The sequence below is a fragment of the Leucopleurus acutus genome (genome assembly GCF_964270905.1).
Source record: "Leucopleurus acutus genome assembly, chromosome: 10".
Classification (NCBI taxonomy): domain Eukaryota; kingdom Metazoa; phylum Chordata; class Mammalia; order Artiodactyla; family Delphinidae; genus Leucopleurus; species Leucopleurus acutus.
The window spans coordinates 3,273,421-3,294,718 of NC_139153.1; the positions used below are offsets into that span (position 1 = coordinate 3,273,421).

The 21,298-nt window shown below is 54.1% G+C and overlaps 1 protein-coding gene across 1 annotated transcript in view; it reads right to left on the minus strand.

The window, feature by feature from the left end:
* Positions 1 to 21,298, minus strand: part of NUP210 (nucleoporin 210) — a gene marked incomplete at both ends in the record, with an annotated part of 99,233 nt that overhangs the window by 69,305 nt on the left and 8,630 nt on the right. The window contains 5 exons of the mRNA XM_082847471.1: positions 4,737 to 4,869; positions 8,008 to 8,158; positions 10,956 to 11,052; positions 17,700 to 17,831; positions 19,607 to 19,743. Of these exons, the coding sequence (XP_082703597.1) occupies positions 4,737 to 4,869; positions 8,008 to 8,158; positions 10,956 to 11,052; positions 17,700 to 17,831; positions 19,607 to 19,743 (650 nt within the window). The remainder of the gene's footprint in view (positions 1 to 4,736; positions 4,870 to 8,007; positions 8,159 to 10,955; positions 11,053 to 17,699; positions 17,832 to 19,606; positions 19,744 to 21,298) is intronic.

Here is a 21,298-nt window from a genome sequence, read left to right on the forward strand (position 1 = left end):
GCTTCATTTTTTTTCAGTGCTTTAAATTTTAATATTATTCTCCATGGCTGTCGACAAAGCTGACACTCTCCATGAATTTTCAGAGGCAATCACTTTTTTGTGGATGCCATGAGCACCTTTCTTTTTTAAAATTAAGCACAGCCTGTGACTCAAACTGCCAGCTGCTGGCCGGATACCGACATCAGACCCTTTCCTGTTCATCACGGAAGCAAGTGAAGTCGGCTTCTGCATCGAGGGGCCCAGGGTAGGGCTCACTGGACCTAGGCGTCCTTTGGGGGTTTCCAAATAACCCACTCGCTGTGCCTGCGTATGTGGCCCCGTTCCAGCCCTCTTGCATGAGACAGGGACAGGATGCAGGGACCACAGACAGCTTCCCTGCTCACCACTGGGGTCCCAGGCAGGGACTGCCATGGGAGGCGCCCAGGACAAGGATCCTGGAGGAGTTTCAGCTAGGACATCCTTCAAAACTCCCAGGAACTCTGAAAGGGGGGCAACTTGCCCACCTCTTGTCCCAGGGTATCTGTTGTGTGTTCCAATAAGTCCCCAAGAATGTGCCCTGGAACAGAGGGTTCTCAAAGTGTGTTCCCTGGGCCACCAGCATCACCTGGGAAACTGCAAATAACTGACCCCATGCCAGACCTGCTGAAACAAACTCGGGGGATGGGGGAGGAGGGGTGTCAGGGGGCAGCCAGCACTCTGCATTTCCACAGGCACTTGCTGGAACTGAGAAGCCCTTCCAGTCCACACAACCCACTTCCTGGTCTCTAATGGGGAAGCCCAGCCATGCTGGGTTGAGACTCTTGTAGACGATGTACCCAGTGATCAGAACACAGCAGCAGTGCATCAAGGACACATGTCATAATAAAATAATAAGGTAACGCCACTGCTCAGAGAGCAGCATTACTCGGTGCTCCTTCAGGAAGCACTAGTGTCCTCCCTTGTGTAACATTCTGCAAATGAAAAAGGCCCTTTCAGGAAATAAATAGACCAACTCTGGACGCACCTTGCACCACATGATGTAGCCCTATTTACAAAGCCCGAAGGTGATAAAGAGAAGGGCCTGTCTGGCGGACCCCTTCAACACCTCTTTTTTGTTTTTTTGCGGTACGCGGGCCTCTCACCATTGTGGCCTCTCCCGTTGCGGAGCACAGGCTCCGGACGCGCAGGCTCAGCGGCCATGGCTCACAGGCCCAGCCGCTCCGCGGCATGTGGGATCCTCCCGGACCGGGGCACGAACCCATGTCCCCTGCATCGGCAGGCGGACTCTCAACCACTGCGCCACCCGGGAAGCCCTTCAACACCTCTTGTATTGCAGGACCTCACTACTTCTCAGAGGCACTGAACAAGGAAGCCTTTGTGGATGTGAAAGGTCCCCGTCTGTCCACAGGCAGAGGAAGGCTGCTCCTGGGGCCCCAATCCAGCCCTGCTATCACCCGCTGAGGGTAACGGGTCATCCTGTAGGCTGCCCTTCCATGGCCAGGAGGCCCACGTTCTCCTAGGAGACCCGGTCTCTGACCCCTCCCGACCCTGGCTGACCCCCCAGATGTGCTTCTGATTGTCAGAACCCCCACTCCCACCCCATGCAGGGTCCGGGGAGGACCATGGAGCTCTAGGGGGCAGAGGCTCCGAGCCCAGAATGACAAGGAGTCCACTGCCCTGCCTCCGATCCCAGCCCATCAGGCAGCCCAGCATGCACTCGCCCTGGGAGGCCACGGCTCAGGGTGCGATGGGTCCTTTACCAGCTGAGGCTTGGACGCAGGAACCCCTGTCCCATACCCGTCCTTTTTCCAACCTCAGCACAATTTATCCCAGTAATTTCCAGCATTCCCGTCACCCGAGTTCTTTTCAGACATCGACTCCCTCAGCCAGCTCGTCCTCCCCAGGTCTTGTTCGGTCTAATAGGTTGGTTACTGGGCCGGGCACATCTACAGCACCAGCACCAGGCAGCGAGCAGCAAGGGGAGAAGGCTGTGCCCCCTCTCTGTGCTGGGAACGCTGCGCATGGCCTCACAGACACCCCTCCTCCAGGCCCCTCTCTTCCCTCGCCTGCCCCACTGGCGGGGGTGTCTGCAGGTCACCACTGGAGCGCCAGGCGGGAGGAACCCGGGCAGCCCCCTGACCACTGCAGCCCCCCAGCAGTGCCCGCAGTACAGAGTAGGGGCTCCGTAAACGGGCCCGAGAGAAAGGAAGCCCCTACTTAACAGAAGGCAGGCAGACGTCGGGAAATAAAAATATGGAAGGCAAGAAGGAACATTACATGTTTAAGGAAGAAAGACTGAAAGAAAATGTGAAGAACTAATTTGGGGTAACTGCCCTCTCACCTGTAATTCTCTGAACCTTCTGCCGTGCAAGACAGGGGCTTGCCAAAATTCATGTTCCCTGTAATGATGTCATGCCCTGACTTTCCTGTCTAGCAGCCAGTTAAAAGTGCCAGTGATGGGAACTGTATCTCAATTAAAAAACAAAACAAAACAACACAACCCATCAAAACAAATGGACAGTGAGCTTCCACCCGATGTCGTGTTCCCGGTGGACCTTTGCAGGCTCCTCCCCCATCTGTTCCCCTAGAGCATCTGTCTGGAATCCACTCCAGCCCTGTGGCACCCGTTACCATGAGTCACGTAGGTGTGCTTATTTCTGGAGGCGTTTTCCATCTCATTACCACACAGATGCAAGAGAGGCAGCTTAACTACTTCCTGTCCGGGGGTATCTTTCATGTGCCCCATTCTTTGACTTCTACCGTAGGTCAGTGAGCAAACCCCAAAGCTCTCTGGGTGTCTTGGGATGTGCTGTCCATCTGGGCCATGCACTAAAGGGTAAGCTCAGAATCCCTCTTTATTAAATCCCCTCTAACCTCCCTGGTTGGGGCGCAGCTCCCCGCCCTCATCTGCCCTCACAAAGGGGCCACCGGCCCTGCCCTGGGAGAACAGAAAGCCCTTCCTGTGCTCCTCTGGGGCCCAGCACCACACGACCCTGCAGGACTGATTAAGGCCAAGGACCCGACAGCTTTGTGACTATCAGGCATTCTGTGCCTTGGTTTCTTCGTCCGTAAAACAGGGTATTAATGCAACCCACCTCACAGAGTCGCTGAGTCATAATGTGAAAAGCACAACACCTAGGAAACTCTCATGACGGTCAGATGTTCCAGACTGTCTCCATCAGGCCACAATGTGTTCGAGGCAGTGCTCTGGTGGAGACGGTATTTCTGAGAAGCCCCTGTGGGTGCCCTCTGGTCTTTCAACTTGTCTCCACTGCGTTCCCCCTGAGGACGCAGGGGCAGGGTCCTGAGAACTCCACCGCTGAGCCATCTCCCCTTTAAGGGTCTCAGAAAGCCACACCCAGGTTCGTCCCTTTGCTTTTAGACTCTGCATCCCTAAAGTCTCCGGTGCACGCCAGGCTCTGGCCAGGACCCCCAGCCCAGCTACGTACACAACCGGCCTGCATGGTGACAGGGGCTGAAGAGCTGGACGCTGCACGCCCAGCACACGGAGACACTTGGAACCCCCAGTCTATGCCCTTCAGCAGGGCACCCCGTGTGGGAGAGAACCAGGCCTCGGGGCAGGAGGGGCCTGTCCTCGGTTCTGAGGCCTCCCCAGGGCTGCAGCGCCCTGCCACACAGTAATGACTGACCAGACCCACTGCCCTCAGACTTTCAGACCCAACTATGGACGAAGCCCAGGCTGCTCGGATGCTAAAGCATCGACACGCTTCTTAACTGATGCCCTGCATTACAGACAGAGCAGCCAGCAACCTGGGGGAAGCACCTGCCCAGACACGCGTCCAAGCGCTCGGGCCTAGAACGGGACACTCTTATACCCGAGACACTAGATGACCTGTGCTCTGACCAAGAAATGTGTGTAAACTAAACAAAAAGATGATAACGACAGTAATTCTTAGGAGGCTTGGTGCTGCATTAAGAACACTCACCACTGAAAATGCAACACATGTACACGGCACTTTAGAATTTCCAGAAAAAATCCACGTCCATTAATTCATTCTGCCCTCAGCACAGGCAGAAAGGCTTTGAGGGCTCCAAGAGAGAAACTGAGGCCCCAAAGGGAGGAGTGCCTTGCCAAGGCTGCCCAGCAGTCAGTGGCAGACCCACTGGCAAAACCCAGTCCAACGTGAAGCTCATGGCTTCGGACATTCTTTAAACAAAGGGATATAAACCCAAAAAGATGGAAAGCAGGGTCTCGAAGAGATATTTGTACACCTATGTTCATAGTAGCACTATTTACAACAGCCAAGAGGTGGAAGCAAACCGAGCGTCCATCAATGGCTGAGTGTCTAAAACCTGGTCTCTATAGACAATGGAATGTTATTTGGCCACGAAAAGGAAGGAGATTCTGACACCTGCTACAACATGGGAGGAACCTTGAGGACATTCAGCTCAGTGAAATAAGCCAGACACAGAAGGACAAATACTACATGATTCCACTTATACGAGGTCCCGAGAACAGTCAGATTCATAGAACAGAAAGTACAAGGGTGGTTGTCAGGGTCTGGGGAAGGGGGATGGGGAGTCAGTGTTTGATGGGCACAGGGTTTCAGTCTGGCAACATGAGAAAATTCTGGCGATGGATGGTGGTAATGGTTGCACAAAATGTGAATGTAATCAACGTCACTAAAATTAACACTTAATAGTAGTTAAAATGGTAAATTTTAGGTTAGGCCTATTTCACCGCGATAAAAAAGGGGGGGCGTTGCCGTGAGTACCGAGCTGAGCTGGTGACCCACCTGTAATCTTTCCTTGCCTGATCTTCTGCACCTTGTAGCGGATGGATGTCCCCACCATGAGGTAGACGTCGTAAGCTGGGTTCAGAAGGATGTTCTCCAAAATCAGGAGCCTGACCTCCGCAGGGCGGACGTTCTTAGCACGAGGAAGAGAGGAAAGGTGAGGTGAGCCCGGAGTAGGGGTCAGTGTGAGCAGGAGAAAGGGTGTTTAGAACTTTTCAGTCTGCTCATGTGGGCACAGGGAGGTTAGGGTGAGAACACAAGGCAGCACCTCTGGACACCCCAGAACCCAAGGGGAGCCCTGTGGTACAGCAGGCAGCCATTTAGAGGTCACTGCCAAAGCATACCGAGTCAGGAGTGATGGCTACGGATACAGAGGCCACTAGGGGCCCAGGGGCTCCACCCACAAAAGCCCCAAAGGCCCGTGCTGGGGGCCATACTCATGCATCCCACAGGACCCTGACGATTGGAGAGACTCTTCTTGGCAGGACAGCACCCCTAGGGCACTGCAGAGATAGCAGACCGACACACCCCCGGGCTTTCTGAGAAAGAGGCTTATCTGCCTGCGCAGAGGGGCCCACAGAGGGCTCTCAGGAAGCGGGGGCGGGGAGGGCACCGTCACAGCCCCTCTCCTCTCTTGAGCGCGCCTGTTTCTTACAGAAAGGAGTATATACCCGCCTCTGGTGCCCTGATTCTGGAAGCTGCTGCCAGAGAACGTGTCTCCATGCCCGTCTCTGGTGCCCAGCTGTGGGCTCTTGGGTCCGGGAGGACCGGAACCAACAGAGAAAGAGTTCTTAATCAGCTACCAGCCCCAGGGCACAGCAGAGAAACCCGATCTTTATGGAAAGAGGCCCATTAGCTAATCATCACAGCTGCACCTGAGGGGCAGCTTCTAATTAAACACACATCTAAGGGCTGACAGTAAACCCTTCCTGAGGCCTTGGGGGTTGGAGGGACGTACCTTCATGCCCTCCCTCTGCCCCACTCCAGAGCACTGGCATCTCTAGGAGGGGGGCTCTTACACGTGTCTAGGACCCCAGCTCTACCCCTGGTGCCCTGGGTTTTGTGGCTGCCGCCCAGGGGATGCCCCTGGATCACCTGGCCCTGGGGGCCCCTGGGCCCCACAGGACCATCAGAGACAGTGCTTGGGCTACGAACCCCGACACTGCACACACAGCTGACTGACACCCCGCAGCCATTAGGTGGAAGAGGCCTACCTGCTGGAAAGAGGCTTTGGCCTGGAGGGCAGGCTTGTCACATGTAGGATCTACAGAGGGGCTCTCGGGGAACGTAGGCTGGGACATTATCTTTGTACCCCCACTGCCTCACTACAGCTCGTGGCATCTCCCAGACGGGAGCCTGCACCCTTGTCTGGAGCCCCGATTCTTATGACTGCCGCCCAGGAGACACCTCCAGATCCCCTGGCTCTGGGGGCCAGGGAGGCTCTGCTCACAACCCCAGAGGGCTGTACATATGTGCATCCTTTAAAAGCTGTTGTCTGGGGACTTCCCTGGTGGTCCAGTGGTAAAGAATCCGCCTTCCAATGCAGGGGATGCGGGTTCGATCCCTGGTCAGGGAACTAACATCCCACGTGCCGCAGGGCAACGAAGCCCGTGAGCCTCAACTGGAGAGCCTGTGTGCCCAAAGTACAGAGCCCACGTGCTCTGGAACCCACGCGCCACAACTAGAGAAGAGAAAACCCACACGCCACAACGAGAGACAAGCCTGTGCGCTGCAACTAAGACCCGACAGCGGCCCCAAAATAGATAAATAAATAATAAGTTAAAATCTAAAAAAAAAAATTAATTAGAAAAAAAAAAAAGCTGTTGTCTGAGGGCCTGGCTTCTAACCAGTCTGGGTGTGGATCTAGGTGCTGACTGAGATCCTCCCCTTCGGGACAGAGAAAGACAAATAACATATGGTCTCACTTACATGTGGAATCTAAAACACAACAAAACACCCAAGCTCACAGACACAGAGAACAGAGTAGTGGTTGGCAAAAAGGGGGTGGGCAAAATGGGTGAAGAGGGTCAAAAAGTACGAACTTCCAGTTATAAAATAAATAAGCCCTGGGATGTCCTGTATAGCATGCCGACTATAATTAACAATACTGTACTGCACATCTGAAAGTTGCTCACAGCATAGATCTTAAAAGTTGCTATCACAAGAAAAATATACTCCGTGACTACATATAGTGACAAATGTTAACTAGACTTACTATGATCATTTTGCAGTACATACAAATGTCGAATCATTATGTTGTACACCTGAAACTACTATAATGTTGTATGTCAGTTATACCTCAATAGAAAAAACCAATACGTTAAATAATATCTTTGATACATTAAAAAGAAAAAACCACCACACAGAGCACCCACCTTGGGCCGGGCTCTGAGGTGGGTGCTTTCCACAGGCAGGACAAGGCCGCCTTTGCAGCTTAGCGGGAGCCCGGTCCCAGCCCAGCCCTGTGCCCCCAAGGGGCCCAGGACACAAGAAGACAAACTCCCCAAGCACTAAGTGCAATCCCAGGCACGCTGCAGGACTGTGCCGAACGTGGCTGCCTCACGTTTCCAAAACCCTCCAGGATTCCCAAACTACAGCCAAACGGCTGAAGAGAGTGAATTCTCATCTGTCACTTTAGAAATTAATCAGCAGGAGTACCGCAAACTTCCTGCTTGGGCTGCAGGAACCAGGCAAACAAGAGGAAGACCCCAGGTCTGCAGCTCAAAAGGAGGCCCAGGCAGGGCAGGCCTGAGCCCACAAGAACCAGGAAGGAACCAGGCCTTGGCTAAACCCACTTCTCGCTGTCCCTTCTGCCCCTGCCCCACCTCCACTCCCAAAATGGGGCTTTGATGGAGAAGCAGGTGCTGGTGAGGCTAGACGATGGGGGGAGGGGGGGTCCGGAGTCCGAGCCCTCCACACATGGGACCAGGCAACCAGTGTCAGGGCTGAAGGTGGGGCACAGGGTGAAATGGCTGGTGGACCCTGGGTGTTCCAAAGGCTCGGATGTGTCTCTACAGGGGGACAGGGGAGCTCACTGAAGATAAGCTAGTTGATGTCAACCCCACTGCTCCCGGACCTCCCTGGAAATTGAGGAGAGAAGATGCCTTGTGACTGCAGAGGTGGCGGCTCTGGTGCCCTGGCCACCTGTTCCTAAGCCGTGGCTCACACCAGACACCGTTCCCGGTAGGGCATCTCCTCTCTGCTACTAAATATGTGAGGGAACCAGTCGTCCAGATCGCGCCCCGGAGCGCAGGTGCCCGCCTGCTCCCACCTTGTACACGGCCTCCTGGATGCGCGCCTTCAGCTTGGAGCTCCCCGTCTTCATCCCGGACACCAGGATGGTGTCCCCCTGCTTGGCCGCCTTCTCCATCTCTGAGATGTAGGAGGGAGGGATGTACGTGGACTCCAAAAAGGTCAGGATGCTGGAAAAGGAACGTGTGGTCAGACCTGACGCCTGGAACCCAGGAACCTCACGCACTCACTGTCCGAAGCTCCTGTGCGTGGTGCCAGACCCCATGTAAGTGGTGCTGACCTAGTCGGTGCTGCCTGGAAACCTGTCCCTGGAATGTCCTACCTCAGAATTGTCAGCGTCCCTGTGAAACATGCAGATTCTCGGCCCCGGCCCGGCCCTTGGTCTGCACGAAGCCTGGGGATCTGCATTTTATAAAACTCCCAATGTGATTATGATAAAAGGCAGGCACTGAAATTTGAAGACCGCCCCCTTAGTCGAAATGTTTTGGTCTCACAGACGTGAAAGGTGAGGCTCACGGAAGCTGAGAACAGGCCCAGGACCACAGGTCCAGCCAGGGCCCTTCAGGGCTCCCCAGGAGTCCCAGCCCCCTTTCTTGGCCAGCTCCTGCATCTGGGAAATGGTTCAACGACCACGCCCTCCAGTGTTAGAAATAGGGAATCACATCGAATCCTACCTTCCCTGGGGTTAGGCTGTGGGGAGAAGGGAGGGAGAATTCAGGATGGGGTGGAACCCCCAGAGCACAGGCTGGTAAGCGGGGCCAGCCTGAGCCTCTCCCTGGCAGCCCGCGATTTACAGATAAGGCCTCCAGTTCCACCCGAATGAGAGCAGTCAGTCGGACACGCTTTCATTCTCCCCAAGATCTGCCGGGCGCTATACTACGCAGTGATTTATTTCCTTGCCCAGTTTTACGAGGTGTCACACACTGAATTTAATGAAAATCCAGGACACTCTGGTTCCAGCACCCCTTAGCACCTTGGACTTCGGTCGGCATTCAACTTACATGCCGGGTGCTTGGAAGCTCCGGGGGCCGTCAGGGCAGGAAACAAGCTTGGTGGTACGAGCGGGGCAGGTAACCAGCATCCCCTGAACATCTAGTACGTGCCGGGCCCAGAGAGGGGCTCTCACCCCCGTCAGTGTGCTCGCCCACCCTGCCACCCTCAGAGGTGGGCACAGTGACACCTCCATCTGCTGCAGGAGGAAGCTGGTGCTCAGGTGGTCACAGTCCTTGATGACGGCCACAGGCAGGACATCACAAGGCTGGGACCGAAATGCAGGTCTCTTGAACCTAAAGCCCACATTCCTGGCTTACTGAGACCCCAGAAATTCCAGAGCTCAACCACAGACAGAGGCTGACAGCCCAGCCCCCAAAGAGCTCTGACCCAAGAGGGCAACCTGGCTTGCACCAGTGTCAGGGCATGAGGGTGCCCGCCGTGGAAATGGCCGTGAGCTGAGCCTGGATGTGTCCTGGAACCCTGAGCTGGACTTCTGAAGGTGTAAACAAAAGGCCAGACTTGTAACTCCCCACAAAATACTTATCAATTGCAAGGGAGTAAGAAAGTGACTTCAGAGCAGGGCACCTGGCAGACCCCACCCTACCCAAGTGATGACAGCAAACAATATCATTGACGGACCAACAAAACCACGATACGACGCAACGAGAATACGGAATCTCGCCTCTGTGATGTTCCTGCAAAGATGCAGAACTCTGGGTCTAATCAGGAGGAATGTCAGATAAACCCGAAATGGGGGAGGGTCTGTAAGATGACTGGACTACAGTCTTCATGAGTGCAACGTCCCAAACGTCGAAGAAGGACCGAGAAACTCTTCCACGCTGACGGAGACTAGGAGAGACAGGACGACATGCGGCAGGTGACCCCGGGGGTCATGTTCTGCTACAAAGGATACAATTGGGATAAACTGGCAAAACTTGAACAAGGTCTTGTGACTGCGGGCATCAGTGTGAATTCCCTAATTGTGATGACCGTCTTGTCGATGTGCAGGAAAACGTCCTCAGAGGTAGTAAATGCACATTAAAATAATTGGGGTTATGGGCACCAGGGTGGCAGCTTGCTCTCAGGTGGTTCGGGGAATCCACTTTCTGTACTACACTTGCAACTTTTCTGTAGGCTAAAAATTGCTGCAGAGTCTTTAAAAAAAATAAGTCTTCCTCCCCCAAAAGGGACTATACTCTAACATTTTTATAATACAGCACGAGGCAATGCAGCATAGCAGAGGACATTAGCCCAGACCTTGGGTCTGCACCAGCACCGGCCAGCAGAACCTTCTGGGATGGAAATGCTCCACGTCTGCCCTGTCCAGTGTGTGGTAACACCAGCCACACAGCTAACGAGCCCTTGACGTGTGGCCAGTGCAATCGAGGATCTGAATTTTCCACTGTACCTAGTTTAAATTTAAACAGCCAGGATAGGGTTCATGGCTACCACACTGCACTGTGAGAATCTATACACATCTGAGTTCAAGCTGTAGCTCCGCCCCTTACCAACCTAAGGCACGTGGACAGTGGTACGGAAGCCACACGGCCGTTGGGGGGACTGGCTGAGTCAAGATGGGTAATGAGTCTGTCTCACAAGGAGTCCGCCTGCAGGCCCATTTCCCACCCCCATGCTGGGGAAGACAGCCTCCTGCGCCTGGAAGAGGTCACTGCAGGAAGGTCACCCCAGCCGGAACTGTCTCCCCGTTAGCTCACCCCCAGCGGGGCCGCACCCGCCCCTCGCCTGTACCCCGGGACAGCTCCCATTGTCTGGGACAAGCTTTCTCTTCGGCAGCTGGACAGCCCAGCCTCCTCGACGATGTCCCACAGAACACACCCCCGTGGGCTGCACAAGCAGCAAGGTTCCTGCACAACCGTGTGAGCCGAGGGGGATGATGATGATGGAAGCCCCCAGCCCACAAGGAGCCGGCGACAACCCCCTTCCCGCCTCCCTTCCAAGGCAGGCGCCTCTTACCGGAGCGCGTTGTGGGTGTCCGAGTACCCGTCGGCCTCTGTGTCCTTCACGATCATCCAGTCAAAGACCAGCCCGGCCAGGGTGCTGAACGTGTTTCCTGTAGGAGCAGACGGGCGCACCCGAGTTACCCCCCGGGGCCAGGGGCAGGGGACATGCACCAGCCCCTGCAGAGCAGGCAGCACTGCCTGCAGCCTCCAGCCTCCATTCAGCAGGGAGGGAGGGAGGGAGGGGAAACGAGGCTGAAAGAATCAGGGTCACGTGACCGTGAGGAGTGAGCCCTGGCCTCTCGGGGGAGCCGTGTCCTTCCCGCTGTACCTCCTGCCTGTGCGCACCCATCACCCCTCACGTGGGGAAGTGCTTTACGGTTTAGATGGTGGTTCCTGAGACTGTCACTCACTCCCCCCTCACTACCTCCCTGTGCTGGGAAAGGAACCCAGGCCGTGTGCTTTCATGTGCCCATCCTTGCCCCTCGGCCGAGATGCTGAGACCCCAAGTCCCGGGTGGAGGAGGCGGACGCTCGCACAGCCGGCCTCGGCCCTGAAGCCCTGGCTGCTGTCCGCGTGCCTTGGACCAGACGCCAGAACACGCGGAGCCCGGCACGTGACTGGGCGACCGCTGCCGGAGGAGGACTCAGGGAGGGTCTGAATCCCTCCGTAAACACCTTGTCAGGGTAACTGCAAGACCTGGTTCTACGCAGACACCCGGGAACAGGGCGGGGGGTGAAAACTGGGGGCTCAAAGGCCTGATCTGCTGGGAACTATGGTTTGCTTTTTCCCCAGGCGATGTTGATTTTACATTCCTTAATTGGCTCCCATCATTTCAAATTAAGAAATGCAGTATACTGTATGTCCAGCTTGCAAGTTCGAAAGTCTGAAGACCCCGCTGCCTGGGCCCTGCTCCCTCTGGTGATGAGAGGCTGCCTCAGCCTCTCCAGCTGGTCTGTCCCACTCCCCACACCACACCCTATCGCCCACACCCACTCCCCCTCCATCATCTACATTCCTGCCTGGCCAGCCCCCAAATCAGAGCATCTGGGGCCCAGGAAAGCTCTTTCTTCACTGCGAAGCGCAGAGCATTTAGAGTCAGGCCCCACCCCACCTCTGAGGTCTCAGGGCTGTTGAGATCGACAGGAGAGAGTGCCAGCCAGCTCAGGGGCGAGTGCGGTCCAGCACGGCCTTCTGAGGACGAGAAGACCGAGGCTGGGGGAGGCCTCCTTGGGTCTCGTAACCTGGAAAATGGAGACAGGAAACCCTCTGTTCATCCATTTCAGTGGTTACGCTTGGAGCTTGGTTTTTCAGTCAGAATCCCCGCATCTCTGTCATGTTCGGATGTGAGGGGAGGGATGAATGTGGGATCATTCCTGGAGCAGAAAGCATCCTGGGGCTTCCAGAAGTTTCACCCACATGGGCAGGGGCGCATGCAGGACCAGCTGCCTAATTTGCAGGGCTGTATGCAAATGAAAACTTGGGGCTCCTCATTCCAAAGGCAGGGAAAGCACCAGAAGGAGGCAAGTCAGACTTGGGAGAGTTGGAAGGAGACAGAGAAAGCCCCAGGCGTGGGGCTGGCTGAGGGGGTGCTCCCTTGGGCGGGTAGGGACACTCTAGGGTGAGTGCAGACCCTTAGAGGTACCCAGAGGCCCTGCCCTGCAATCTGGGGTACACATGGGTGTGCCAGTTACAGGGGTCCCCTCCTGCCAGCCACTGGACCAACACACTGTGTCCTAGCTGAGCAGGCTCTGTGGAAACTGAGTCAGGCATCTCTCCTTCCCGCTCTGCTGATCCCCGCGCTAAGCCTCGGTAGCCTGTGTATGGATATGCTAGGAAACCAGATGAGGGTGGGTGAGAGGCTCGCTCCGGCCAAAATGCAGCCTCTAGAACGGACGTGCCCTGGGACGGGGATGGCCTCTGCCACGCTCCACCCCGCATACCCTGGGGACACGCGCCTATCCCAGGCCCCCGCTGGGGATGGAAGGTGGCCGTAGTCACAGGACAAGGCTGGGGAGGGAGAGGACAGGCAGGACCCAGGACACCAGGGGACAGGGCACAGGTGGCCAGGAACCCAGCCCAGGAGGCAGGGAGGTGGCAGGGAAGCAGGATCTCAAAATCACTGAGGCGCCAAGTCCCATCAGACCCCACTCACAAAACACGAGCACAAAAATAAATTCATTAAAATTTCAAGACGGCAACAGTGGAGCATTAAACCAAGCCTGGGGGCCTGTGTAGCACGAGAGCCTGTGTGAAGCTGGCCCTGACGTCTGGATGACAAAATAAAACCACAGGAGATGGCGCGTGACCTGACTACAACTTCCCAGAGTGGACAGTGGGCAAGGGCGCCTTCCAGCAAAACAGGCTCCAAGACCCACACATTCAGCAGGAATTTGCAGGCTTGGAGGTAGGGGCGGTTCAAGAAGCTTCTGCCTAGAGTTCTGCCGTGTCTCTTTGAAAAGCAGCTGTTATGTACTCCTGAAACTAACACAACATTGTTAATCAACTATACTCCAATATAAAATAAATTTTTTTTTAAAAAGCAGCTATTAGACCTACTATGTGCCAAGTGCTCACATTAACAAGGAAATCCCAGGGCCCAGTCTCCGGAGGCTGCACCCCCTGTCCTGGTCCCAGGAGGGCAGCCGGAAAACACTAAGCAATTCAACTTAACAAACATTTGCTGGATGCCCGCTGGGCCCAAAGTCCAGTGTCAAACAAAGAATGAAGTGATCCCAATTCTGCCCAAGTGCGGAGCCTGAGTAAAAAGTGCCCCGTGCCCCAAGGCTGGGCTTGCGAATCACTGAGGGATTTCAAGGAGGGACAAACTCCACCTTGGGAGAGCCCTGGAGGAGAAAATATTAGAGGGGATGCCCAGAGGGCCTGGGCTTCAGAAAGCAGAGATCCGGAAGTGGGAGTGGACGGTGCTCTGAGTGGGAGGTGAGGCGTGGCATTTGGGGGACCGGAGCCCCCAGCACTGCCCGGGCACCACATACACGCGGGCTGGGAGAGAACTCTGAAAACATTAACTCAAGGCAGGAACCCTGCAGATGGCCTCAGGCCAATAAAGTAGACCCCAGCCCCTGGTGCAGACCACGGTACCCAGGAAAAATGCAGCAGTTGGAGACAGGCAGTGTGGCCTAGTGGACAAGAGTTCCAGCCCCTGCTCTGCCGCCCACGAGCTGCATGACCCTGGGTGAGTCACTGAAGCTCTCTAGGCCTCAGCTTCCTTGTCTGTACAATGGGCTAATGTATAATTACCATCCACCCTTGTGGGGTAAAAGACGACACTTAGGGCTGGGCACCTAACAATGTTTGCTGAGCCACAAGCAGGTTAAAAACCAAACAGGCACCAACCTAGATAAGCTACATCCCTTCTGAGACTGGGGGGCCCTCCAAGGTTATGAAGGTCAAGTTTGTCTTTACAAAGGAGACTGACCAGTAGGGAGGATACAGGCTCAGGACAAAGGAAGAGGGGATTTCTAAGGAACTAGTCCAAGGGCTTCTGGGTGGGGACACCCTCACAGTGAACAGGGAGGCAGGGAGTGAACCACCTGGTGCCACAAAGGTGGGCCTTGACCTGGGCTCTTCCTGAAAGGCCAGTGTATGCAGGCCTGGGTGAGCCAGGGTTCCCCCCGGAACTGGCCACATGCACCACCAAACCCTTAGGAGTGGGAGGACTGTGAAACGTGACCCCCTAGGGCCACGGGGCACCTGTCCCACACAGGAAGGCCAGGCAGCCACCTTCCATTCCTGACACATCCACCAGCTGCCCAAGGGGAAAAACCAAAGTGACTTAAAAATGAATAAACTATAAAAAAAAAAAAAAAAGATGGAGAATAACAAGTGATGGTGAGGATTGGGAGAAACCGGAACACTCATGCATCACTGGTGGGGATGTGAAACAGCACAGCCACTGTGGAAACACTCTCCGGCTGTTCCTCAGAAAGGTACATATAGAGTTGCCCTTTGACTCAGCAATTCCACTCCTGGGTGTAGACCCAGGGGAAATGAAGGCCTATGTCCACACAAAGACTTGAACCCATGTTCACAGCAGCACTACTCACAACAGCCCAAAGGGGGCAGCAACCCAACTGTCCACCAACTGATGGATGGATAAACAAATGTGGTCCATCCATACAATGGAACATCACTCCCACGAAAAGGAACGAAGCACCGCCACAGGACACAACGTGGGTGAACCTTGACAACATGCTCAGTGAAAGATGGCAGACACCAAAGACCACACGCTGTATGATTCATTCATATGAAAGCCCCAGAAGAGGCAAATCTATACACAGAGAGTAGATGAGTGGCTGCCAGGGGCCGGAAAGAGAAAAGCACAAGAACCGACTGCTAATGGGTGTGGAGTTGCATTTTGCAGTGATGAAAAGGTTCTAAAATTAGACAGTGGCGACGGCTGTACAACTTTGTGAATATACTTTTAAAACAAACCACTGAACTGTACACTTTAGATGGGTAAATTTCATGGTATATAAATCTCGATAAAAATAAACAAAACTTGGGTCGTGGGGAGGGACAGATTGGGAGTTTGGGAATGACATGTACACACTACTATATATAACATAGATAATCAACAAGGACCCACTGTAGAGCACAGGGAATTCTGCTCAATACTCTCTAATAACCTACATGGGGCAAGAATTTCAGAAAGAATAGATGCATGTATAACTGAACCACTTTGCTGTACACCTGAAACCAACACAGCATTGTAAGTCAACTATACTCCAATACAAAATAAAAAAATTTTAAATAAACGAAACTTTATTTTTTAAGTGACAAGACAGGAAATAGACCAGAGAGGTTAAGAGCAGGGGTTGGCACTCCACAGCCCTTGGGCCAGATCTAGCGCCCACCAGTTCTTGTGAATAAAGTTTTATTAGAACAGCTACGCCCATTCATTCCACACTGTCTGTGAGTGTTTTAGAGCCACGTTGACACAACTGAGCGGTTGCTGCAGAGACGATCGGGCCGGCAAAGCCTAAAACAATTCCTACCCAGCCCATCACGGAAAACACGTGCTGACTCCTGGCTGAGAGTGAACCCAGGACCCAACCAGGCCGGAGCTCAGATTCTGGCTCTGCTATGAACGAAGGACTAGCATGTGTGTGTGCCTGGTCTGTGTGTGTCTGTGTGTGCACTGTGTGTTCTCTCTCAGTCTCCGCTCCTGGAAGTGAAACGAGTCAGGACAGGTGAGGCGCCCAGAGACGTCTGGCTCCAGTGAGCGGCATATGACCCCCGCCACCGCGTCGGGCAGGTGAGCTCCCATCAGCTCGCTGCACAAACTCCTCCTCGGCGCCCTCTGCCTCAAGACCAGGCGCAAATCCCACACCTGACACAAGGCCCCTTTATATCCTGTGTCCCTTGGCCTCTCCAATTTCAGTCTCAAGGATGAAACGGGGTCCCCGCCTGGCAGACCCCACATCCCTCGAGGCTCAGTCAAACATCCTGCCTTCTAAGAAATTGTTCTGACCCCTGACCTCCACGCCCCACCTCCAAGCCCCCTGGAGTTGCTCCCCCACCCAGTGGTCCCTTCACACTTTGCACCCAACGTGATTACAAACCGCACCTGCCGGGATGCATGTGGGGCCTGATCTACCCGTGGACCCCCTGGCCTGAGATGCTAGGGGCAGAGGCCCAGTGCGCCCGCCCCACCACAGCAGGACCCCAGGACCTGGCAGACCCAGAAGGCAGAACACACTCCATGGCCACCCAGCACACTGAGCACCCACCACACACCAGGCGGGGCTGACCCTTCACACTCACTCACGAGGTCCTCGTGACCAGGTAAGTCAGCTTCACAGATGAGAGGGGAGTTCCGGGAAGCTGGGCAGCTTATCCGATGAATGAATACAGAGCGGAAGGAAGGCTTGGACAGATGCTTCGAAACACTGATTCTGCCCCCAAGGGACATTTGGCGATGGCTGGAGAGATTTCTGGTTGTCACAACTCAGTGGGTGCTACTGGCATCCAGTGCATAGAGGCCAGGGATGCTGCCAAACACCCTAAAATGTACTGGGTGGTCCCCACCACAAAGAATTATCTACCCCAAATGCCAATCCTGCCTAGACTGAGAAACCCTGATCTATAACAACGTTTTGAAAAAGCCGGGGCAGCGGGGGCTAGAGTGGTCAGGGGAGATTTCAAAGACAAGGTGAGTCCTGGCTTGGACGTGAAGTTTTAGAAGATCCTTCGTCTGGAAGATGCCTTTTGCCTGACCTACTTTCTTCAACAAGAACCTTAACCTACAAATTTTCCCTTTGCTCCTTGACCAAGAGGTCAGGTTACAGCCAAGATAGTCTGCCAACCAGCAGAACAGACCTTCCACAAAGAATCCCAGCCCAGAACAAGCCAATGTTCTGCTATGAAGTGAAGGATGGTACGTGAGGCCGGCAGCACAGACGTGCTCTCTTACACACACACAAACACGCGCGCGCGCGCACGCGCGCATGCGTAGGCTGCAGTCTGGATCAGGAAGCCAGCTCCAGACCCCAGAGCCTCTGTTGTTCACAGCAGTGACCCCGTGAGCCCCTCCCAGCTGTGCACAGGCACGGAGCTGGCCTCCAGGCCCTGTGGAGAAGTGGCCGTGGCCTCGCTGCCACCGTGGGCCTGGCGTCCACTTAGAGGTGGTCCTGACCTCTTCCACGTTGCCCCCCTGGCCGGAGCAGCCCACCTTGGGGGAGAGCGGGCCGCACACGAGGAGAGGAAGAAACAGAGCCCGCCGGGCCAGTGGCCTCACCTTCCGAGTCCAGGGCCTGGATCTTAAGCTCCAGCGGGGAGTCCTCCAGGTAGAGCTCGCGGGTGGTGGAGACGATCTGAATGCCGTGGATGAGGTCCACGATGGCGTCGCAGCGCAGGACCTGGCCGGTGGCTGCAGGGGAGGGAACACAGGGTCAGCCGGAGGGCGGCCACCCCACCTCCAGCGCCTCATAGGTTGGGTGGTCTTATTCTTTGGCAAAGACAAGGGAAACCAACAATCCCCCCCAAGAAACAGGGCTGGAAGAACCGAGTCGACCCTCAGGATCTCCACGAGGCCCGAGAGTCAGCACGGACGTCCAGGAAGTAAGGGCCTTCCAGACACTTTCACTGCCCATCTTGTACTTTTCCACCGCGAGCGCCAGCGTTTAAAGCTGTGTGCAGAACACTCTTCCTAGAATTCCTAGTTTTGTTCAGAGTGTAACCACTGAGCTAAACGACAAGGGTTCTGGTATGATAAGTTAGCCTCCAAAAGGACGATGCTGTTCTGAACGCCTGTCCCTACCCTGAGATTAGCAATTACACCCGGAATTTGTGCATTTGTGTGTGTCGGTGTTTACACTGCAGTCTTTGCATAAGACTATCAACTACACTATAGTATAAAAAAAGAGTGTGCACGTCTACACGGATTTCTTACTTGCTCCATCAATAAGACACATAAATGGCATTACCTGGAGAATCCTCTAATGTAAAAAATAACAGCTTGTGACAAGAAATCGTTCCGACCATTCTCCAGGCACCATATAACTACTTGTACACCCTTAACTTTGTGAGAAAGCCATTCAGCCCCATTTATCAAAAACCTTAAAAATATTCATAGGCTGTGACCCAGTAAAGCTGCGAATCTATCCTTGGCAGGAAATAACCTGAAAGAACCCAAAATTGTTCCCCGAATGGAACTATTTATTTTCCTATTTGACACTGAAACAAACATCTGAAAACGATCTGAATGCCTCATATACGGGAATGCTTATAGCACAACCTCTGGTTAAGAATATTCTTCGGCCATTAAAAATACAGAGTGAAGTAAGTCAGAAAGAGAAAGACAAATACCGTATGCTAACACATATATATGGAATTTAAGAAAAAAAAAATGTCATGAAGAACCTAGGGGTAAGACGGGAATAAAGACACAGACCTACTAGAGAATGGACTTGAGGATATGGGGAGGGGGAAGGGTAAGCTGTGACAAAGTGAGAGAGTGGCATGGACATATATACACTACCAAACGTAAGGTAGATAGCTAGTGGGAAGCAGCCGCATAGCACAGGGAGATCAGCTCGGTGCTTTGTGACCACCTAGAGGGGTGGGATAGGGAGGGTGGGAGGGAGGGAGACACAAGAGGGAGGAGATATGGGAACATACGTATATGTATAACTGATTCACTTTGTTATAAAGAAGAAACTAACACACCATTGTAAAGCAATTATACCCCAATAAAGATGTAAAAAAAAAAAATTCTATAATAAAATGGGAAACTTTTCATACCATGTTAGGTGGGGGAAAAGCATGACAGAAAATTCATTGTTTTCTAAGCATCTTACGACCATAATATGGCAAATTAAATATGGGGAAGTGAAACATTGCACAACTTTCTTCATTTTGAATCAACGCCCATTAAGAGTTATTTTGGTAACAACTAATAACTTAGAAATGAAAGCCAGCCTCCACGGGAGGGCAAGCAGGACAAGGTTGTGGCAGGAGGGACCAGGGTTCATGTTGCCTCCTCAGTGTCGCCCCAGCTCCATGGGCGTCCTCAGACCCAACAAGAGAAGGGGAAGCGTGGCCATGGGCTCTTCCGTCCCTGTGGCCCGAGGCCTCAGCGGGGTGTTTCCAGCCCCTCAGCCCCCATCCCCACCAGGGGCCACGCGGCGCACTGGGAGGCCTTACTGATGTCCTCCGCGAAGATTATGCTTGTGAGGCGGGCGGGCTGGGACAGGCGGGCCTGCACCACTGCCTTCCGGGAGCACTGCTGCTCGTCCAGGCCCAGCGGCTCGATGCTGGCCACCTCCGGCCGGGTCGATGACCTGCGGTGAGAAGAAGAGAAGTCACCCTCTGGAGCCACCGGAGAGGCAGGGCTGGGACCGGAAGCCAGAGCCGCAGCCCCCCCGATCTGTCCCAGACTCGCAGGACAGAGAGGCCAGGCTCCACCAGCTTCAAACCCAGTGAAGACAGGCAGCCGAGGCCCCTCTAGTAGGAGCAGGACATCCTGAGGGCGAGGACCTCCCCTCCCACCTCACCCCCACCCCAGCCCTGAACATATCACACAGGCAGAGAGTCACTGCTCGGGACACTGGAAAACACCTCCATGTTCAACAGTCACCTGACAGGACTATTCCAAGGAACTGGAAATAACTATTGGTGGGAAAAGCGCCTACGGTCCCTGGGGAGGAGGAGAGGCCAGGTAACTGCTGACCTCTAGGCAGGACCTGGCACACGGCAGCCTCCCAGACGGGCACCTCCATCCCCAACAGGCCCTACAAACCCAGAGCTCACCGACGGGAACCTTGGCAACAGGCACAAGGCCCAGCGCACGGGGCCGAGGTTACAGGGAAGGTGGGCGGAAGGGCAGGTAAACACCTTCGCCACAGAGGGAGGATGGGTCATTCTTCACAGAAGCGATGGTTAATCACCCTGCACCCCGAGGCAGGCAGAGAGCGCCGGACATGAGAGGGGATGAGAGGCAGAAGCAGATGTCTGGCAAACGCAGAGACACCCAGAGACTGTTATTAAAATACAGAAGTGTGCTGGGGGAGTGTGGTGGTTAATTTTATGTGTCAACCTGGCCAGGCCATGAGGTGCCCAGCTACTTGGTCAGACATCATTCTGGGTGTGTCTGAGGGTGTTTTGGGATGAGATTAACATTTAAACCAGCAGACTGGGTAAAGGAGATTGCCTTCCCCAGTGTCGGTGGGCCTCACCCAATCAGTTGAGGCCTGAATAGAACAAAAAGGCTGACCCATCTGCAAATGAGAGGGAGTTCCTCCTGCCTGAAAGCCTTCAGAGGCGTGTATACACACACACACACACACACACACACACACACACACACACACACACACACACAATTGCTTCTCTGGAGAAACCTGACCAATACAGGGAGAGCAAAGAAGATAACGAAAGAAACTATCTACCATGTGTTAAGCCCAGAGCCAAATACTTCTGTCCATCAGATTACTTAACCCTCCAGGAGGCCTATATGGGAAAACCAAACCGAGGCTCAGAGAGGTTGAGTAATTCCGCAAAGCCACACAGCTGTACCCGGCAGGGCCAGTGATGAGAGCCAGGTCTGTGTGACTCCAGATCAGACAATCCTCCCACCACACGAGTGCTTCCCCCAGGGTACGGAGCACACACCACCAGAGAGCAGTGAGGCACCGATGAACCATCTTTAAATTGACTCTTTATGTCATTTAATTACTACACATTCATTTTTAATTGTTTCAGGAAAAACAAATGTATCAAACTTATGAGCTCCTACATGTTAATACTGAAGAGGATGTCTGATGTTCAAAAAAGGAGTCATTTTGAAGCAAACAGTAAGTTTTCGTATACGTGGTACACTAAAAAGGCAGCACTCTG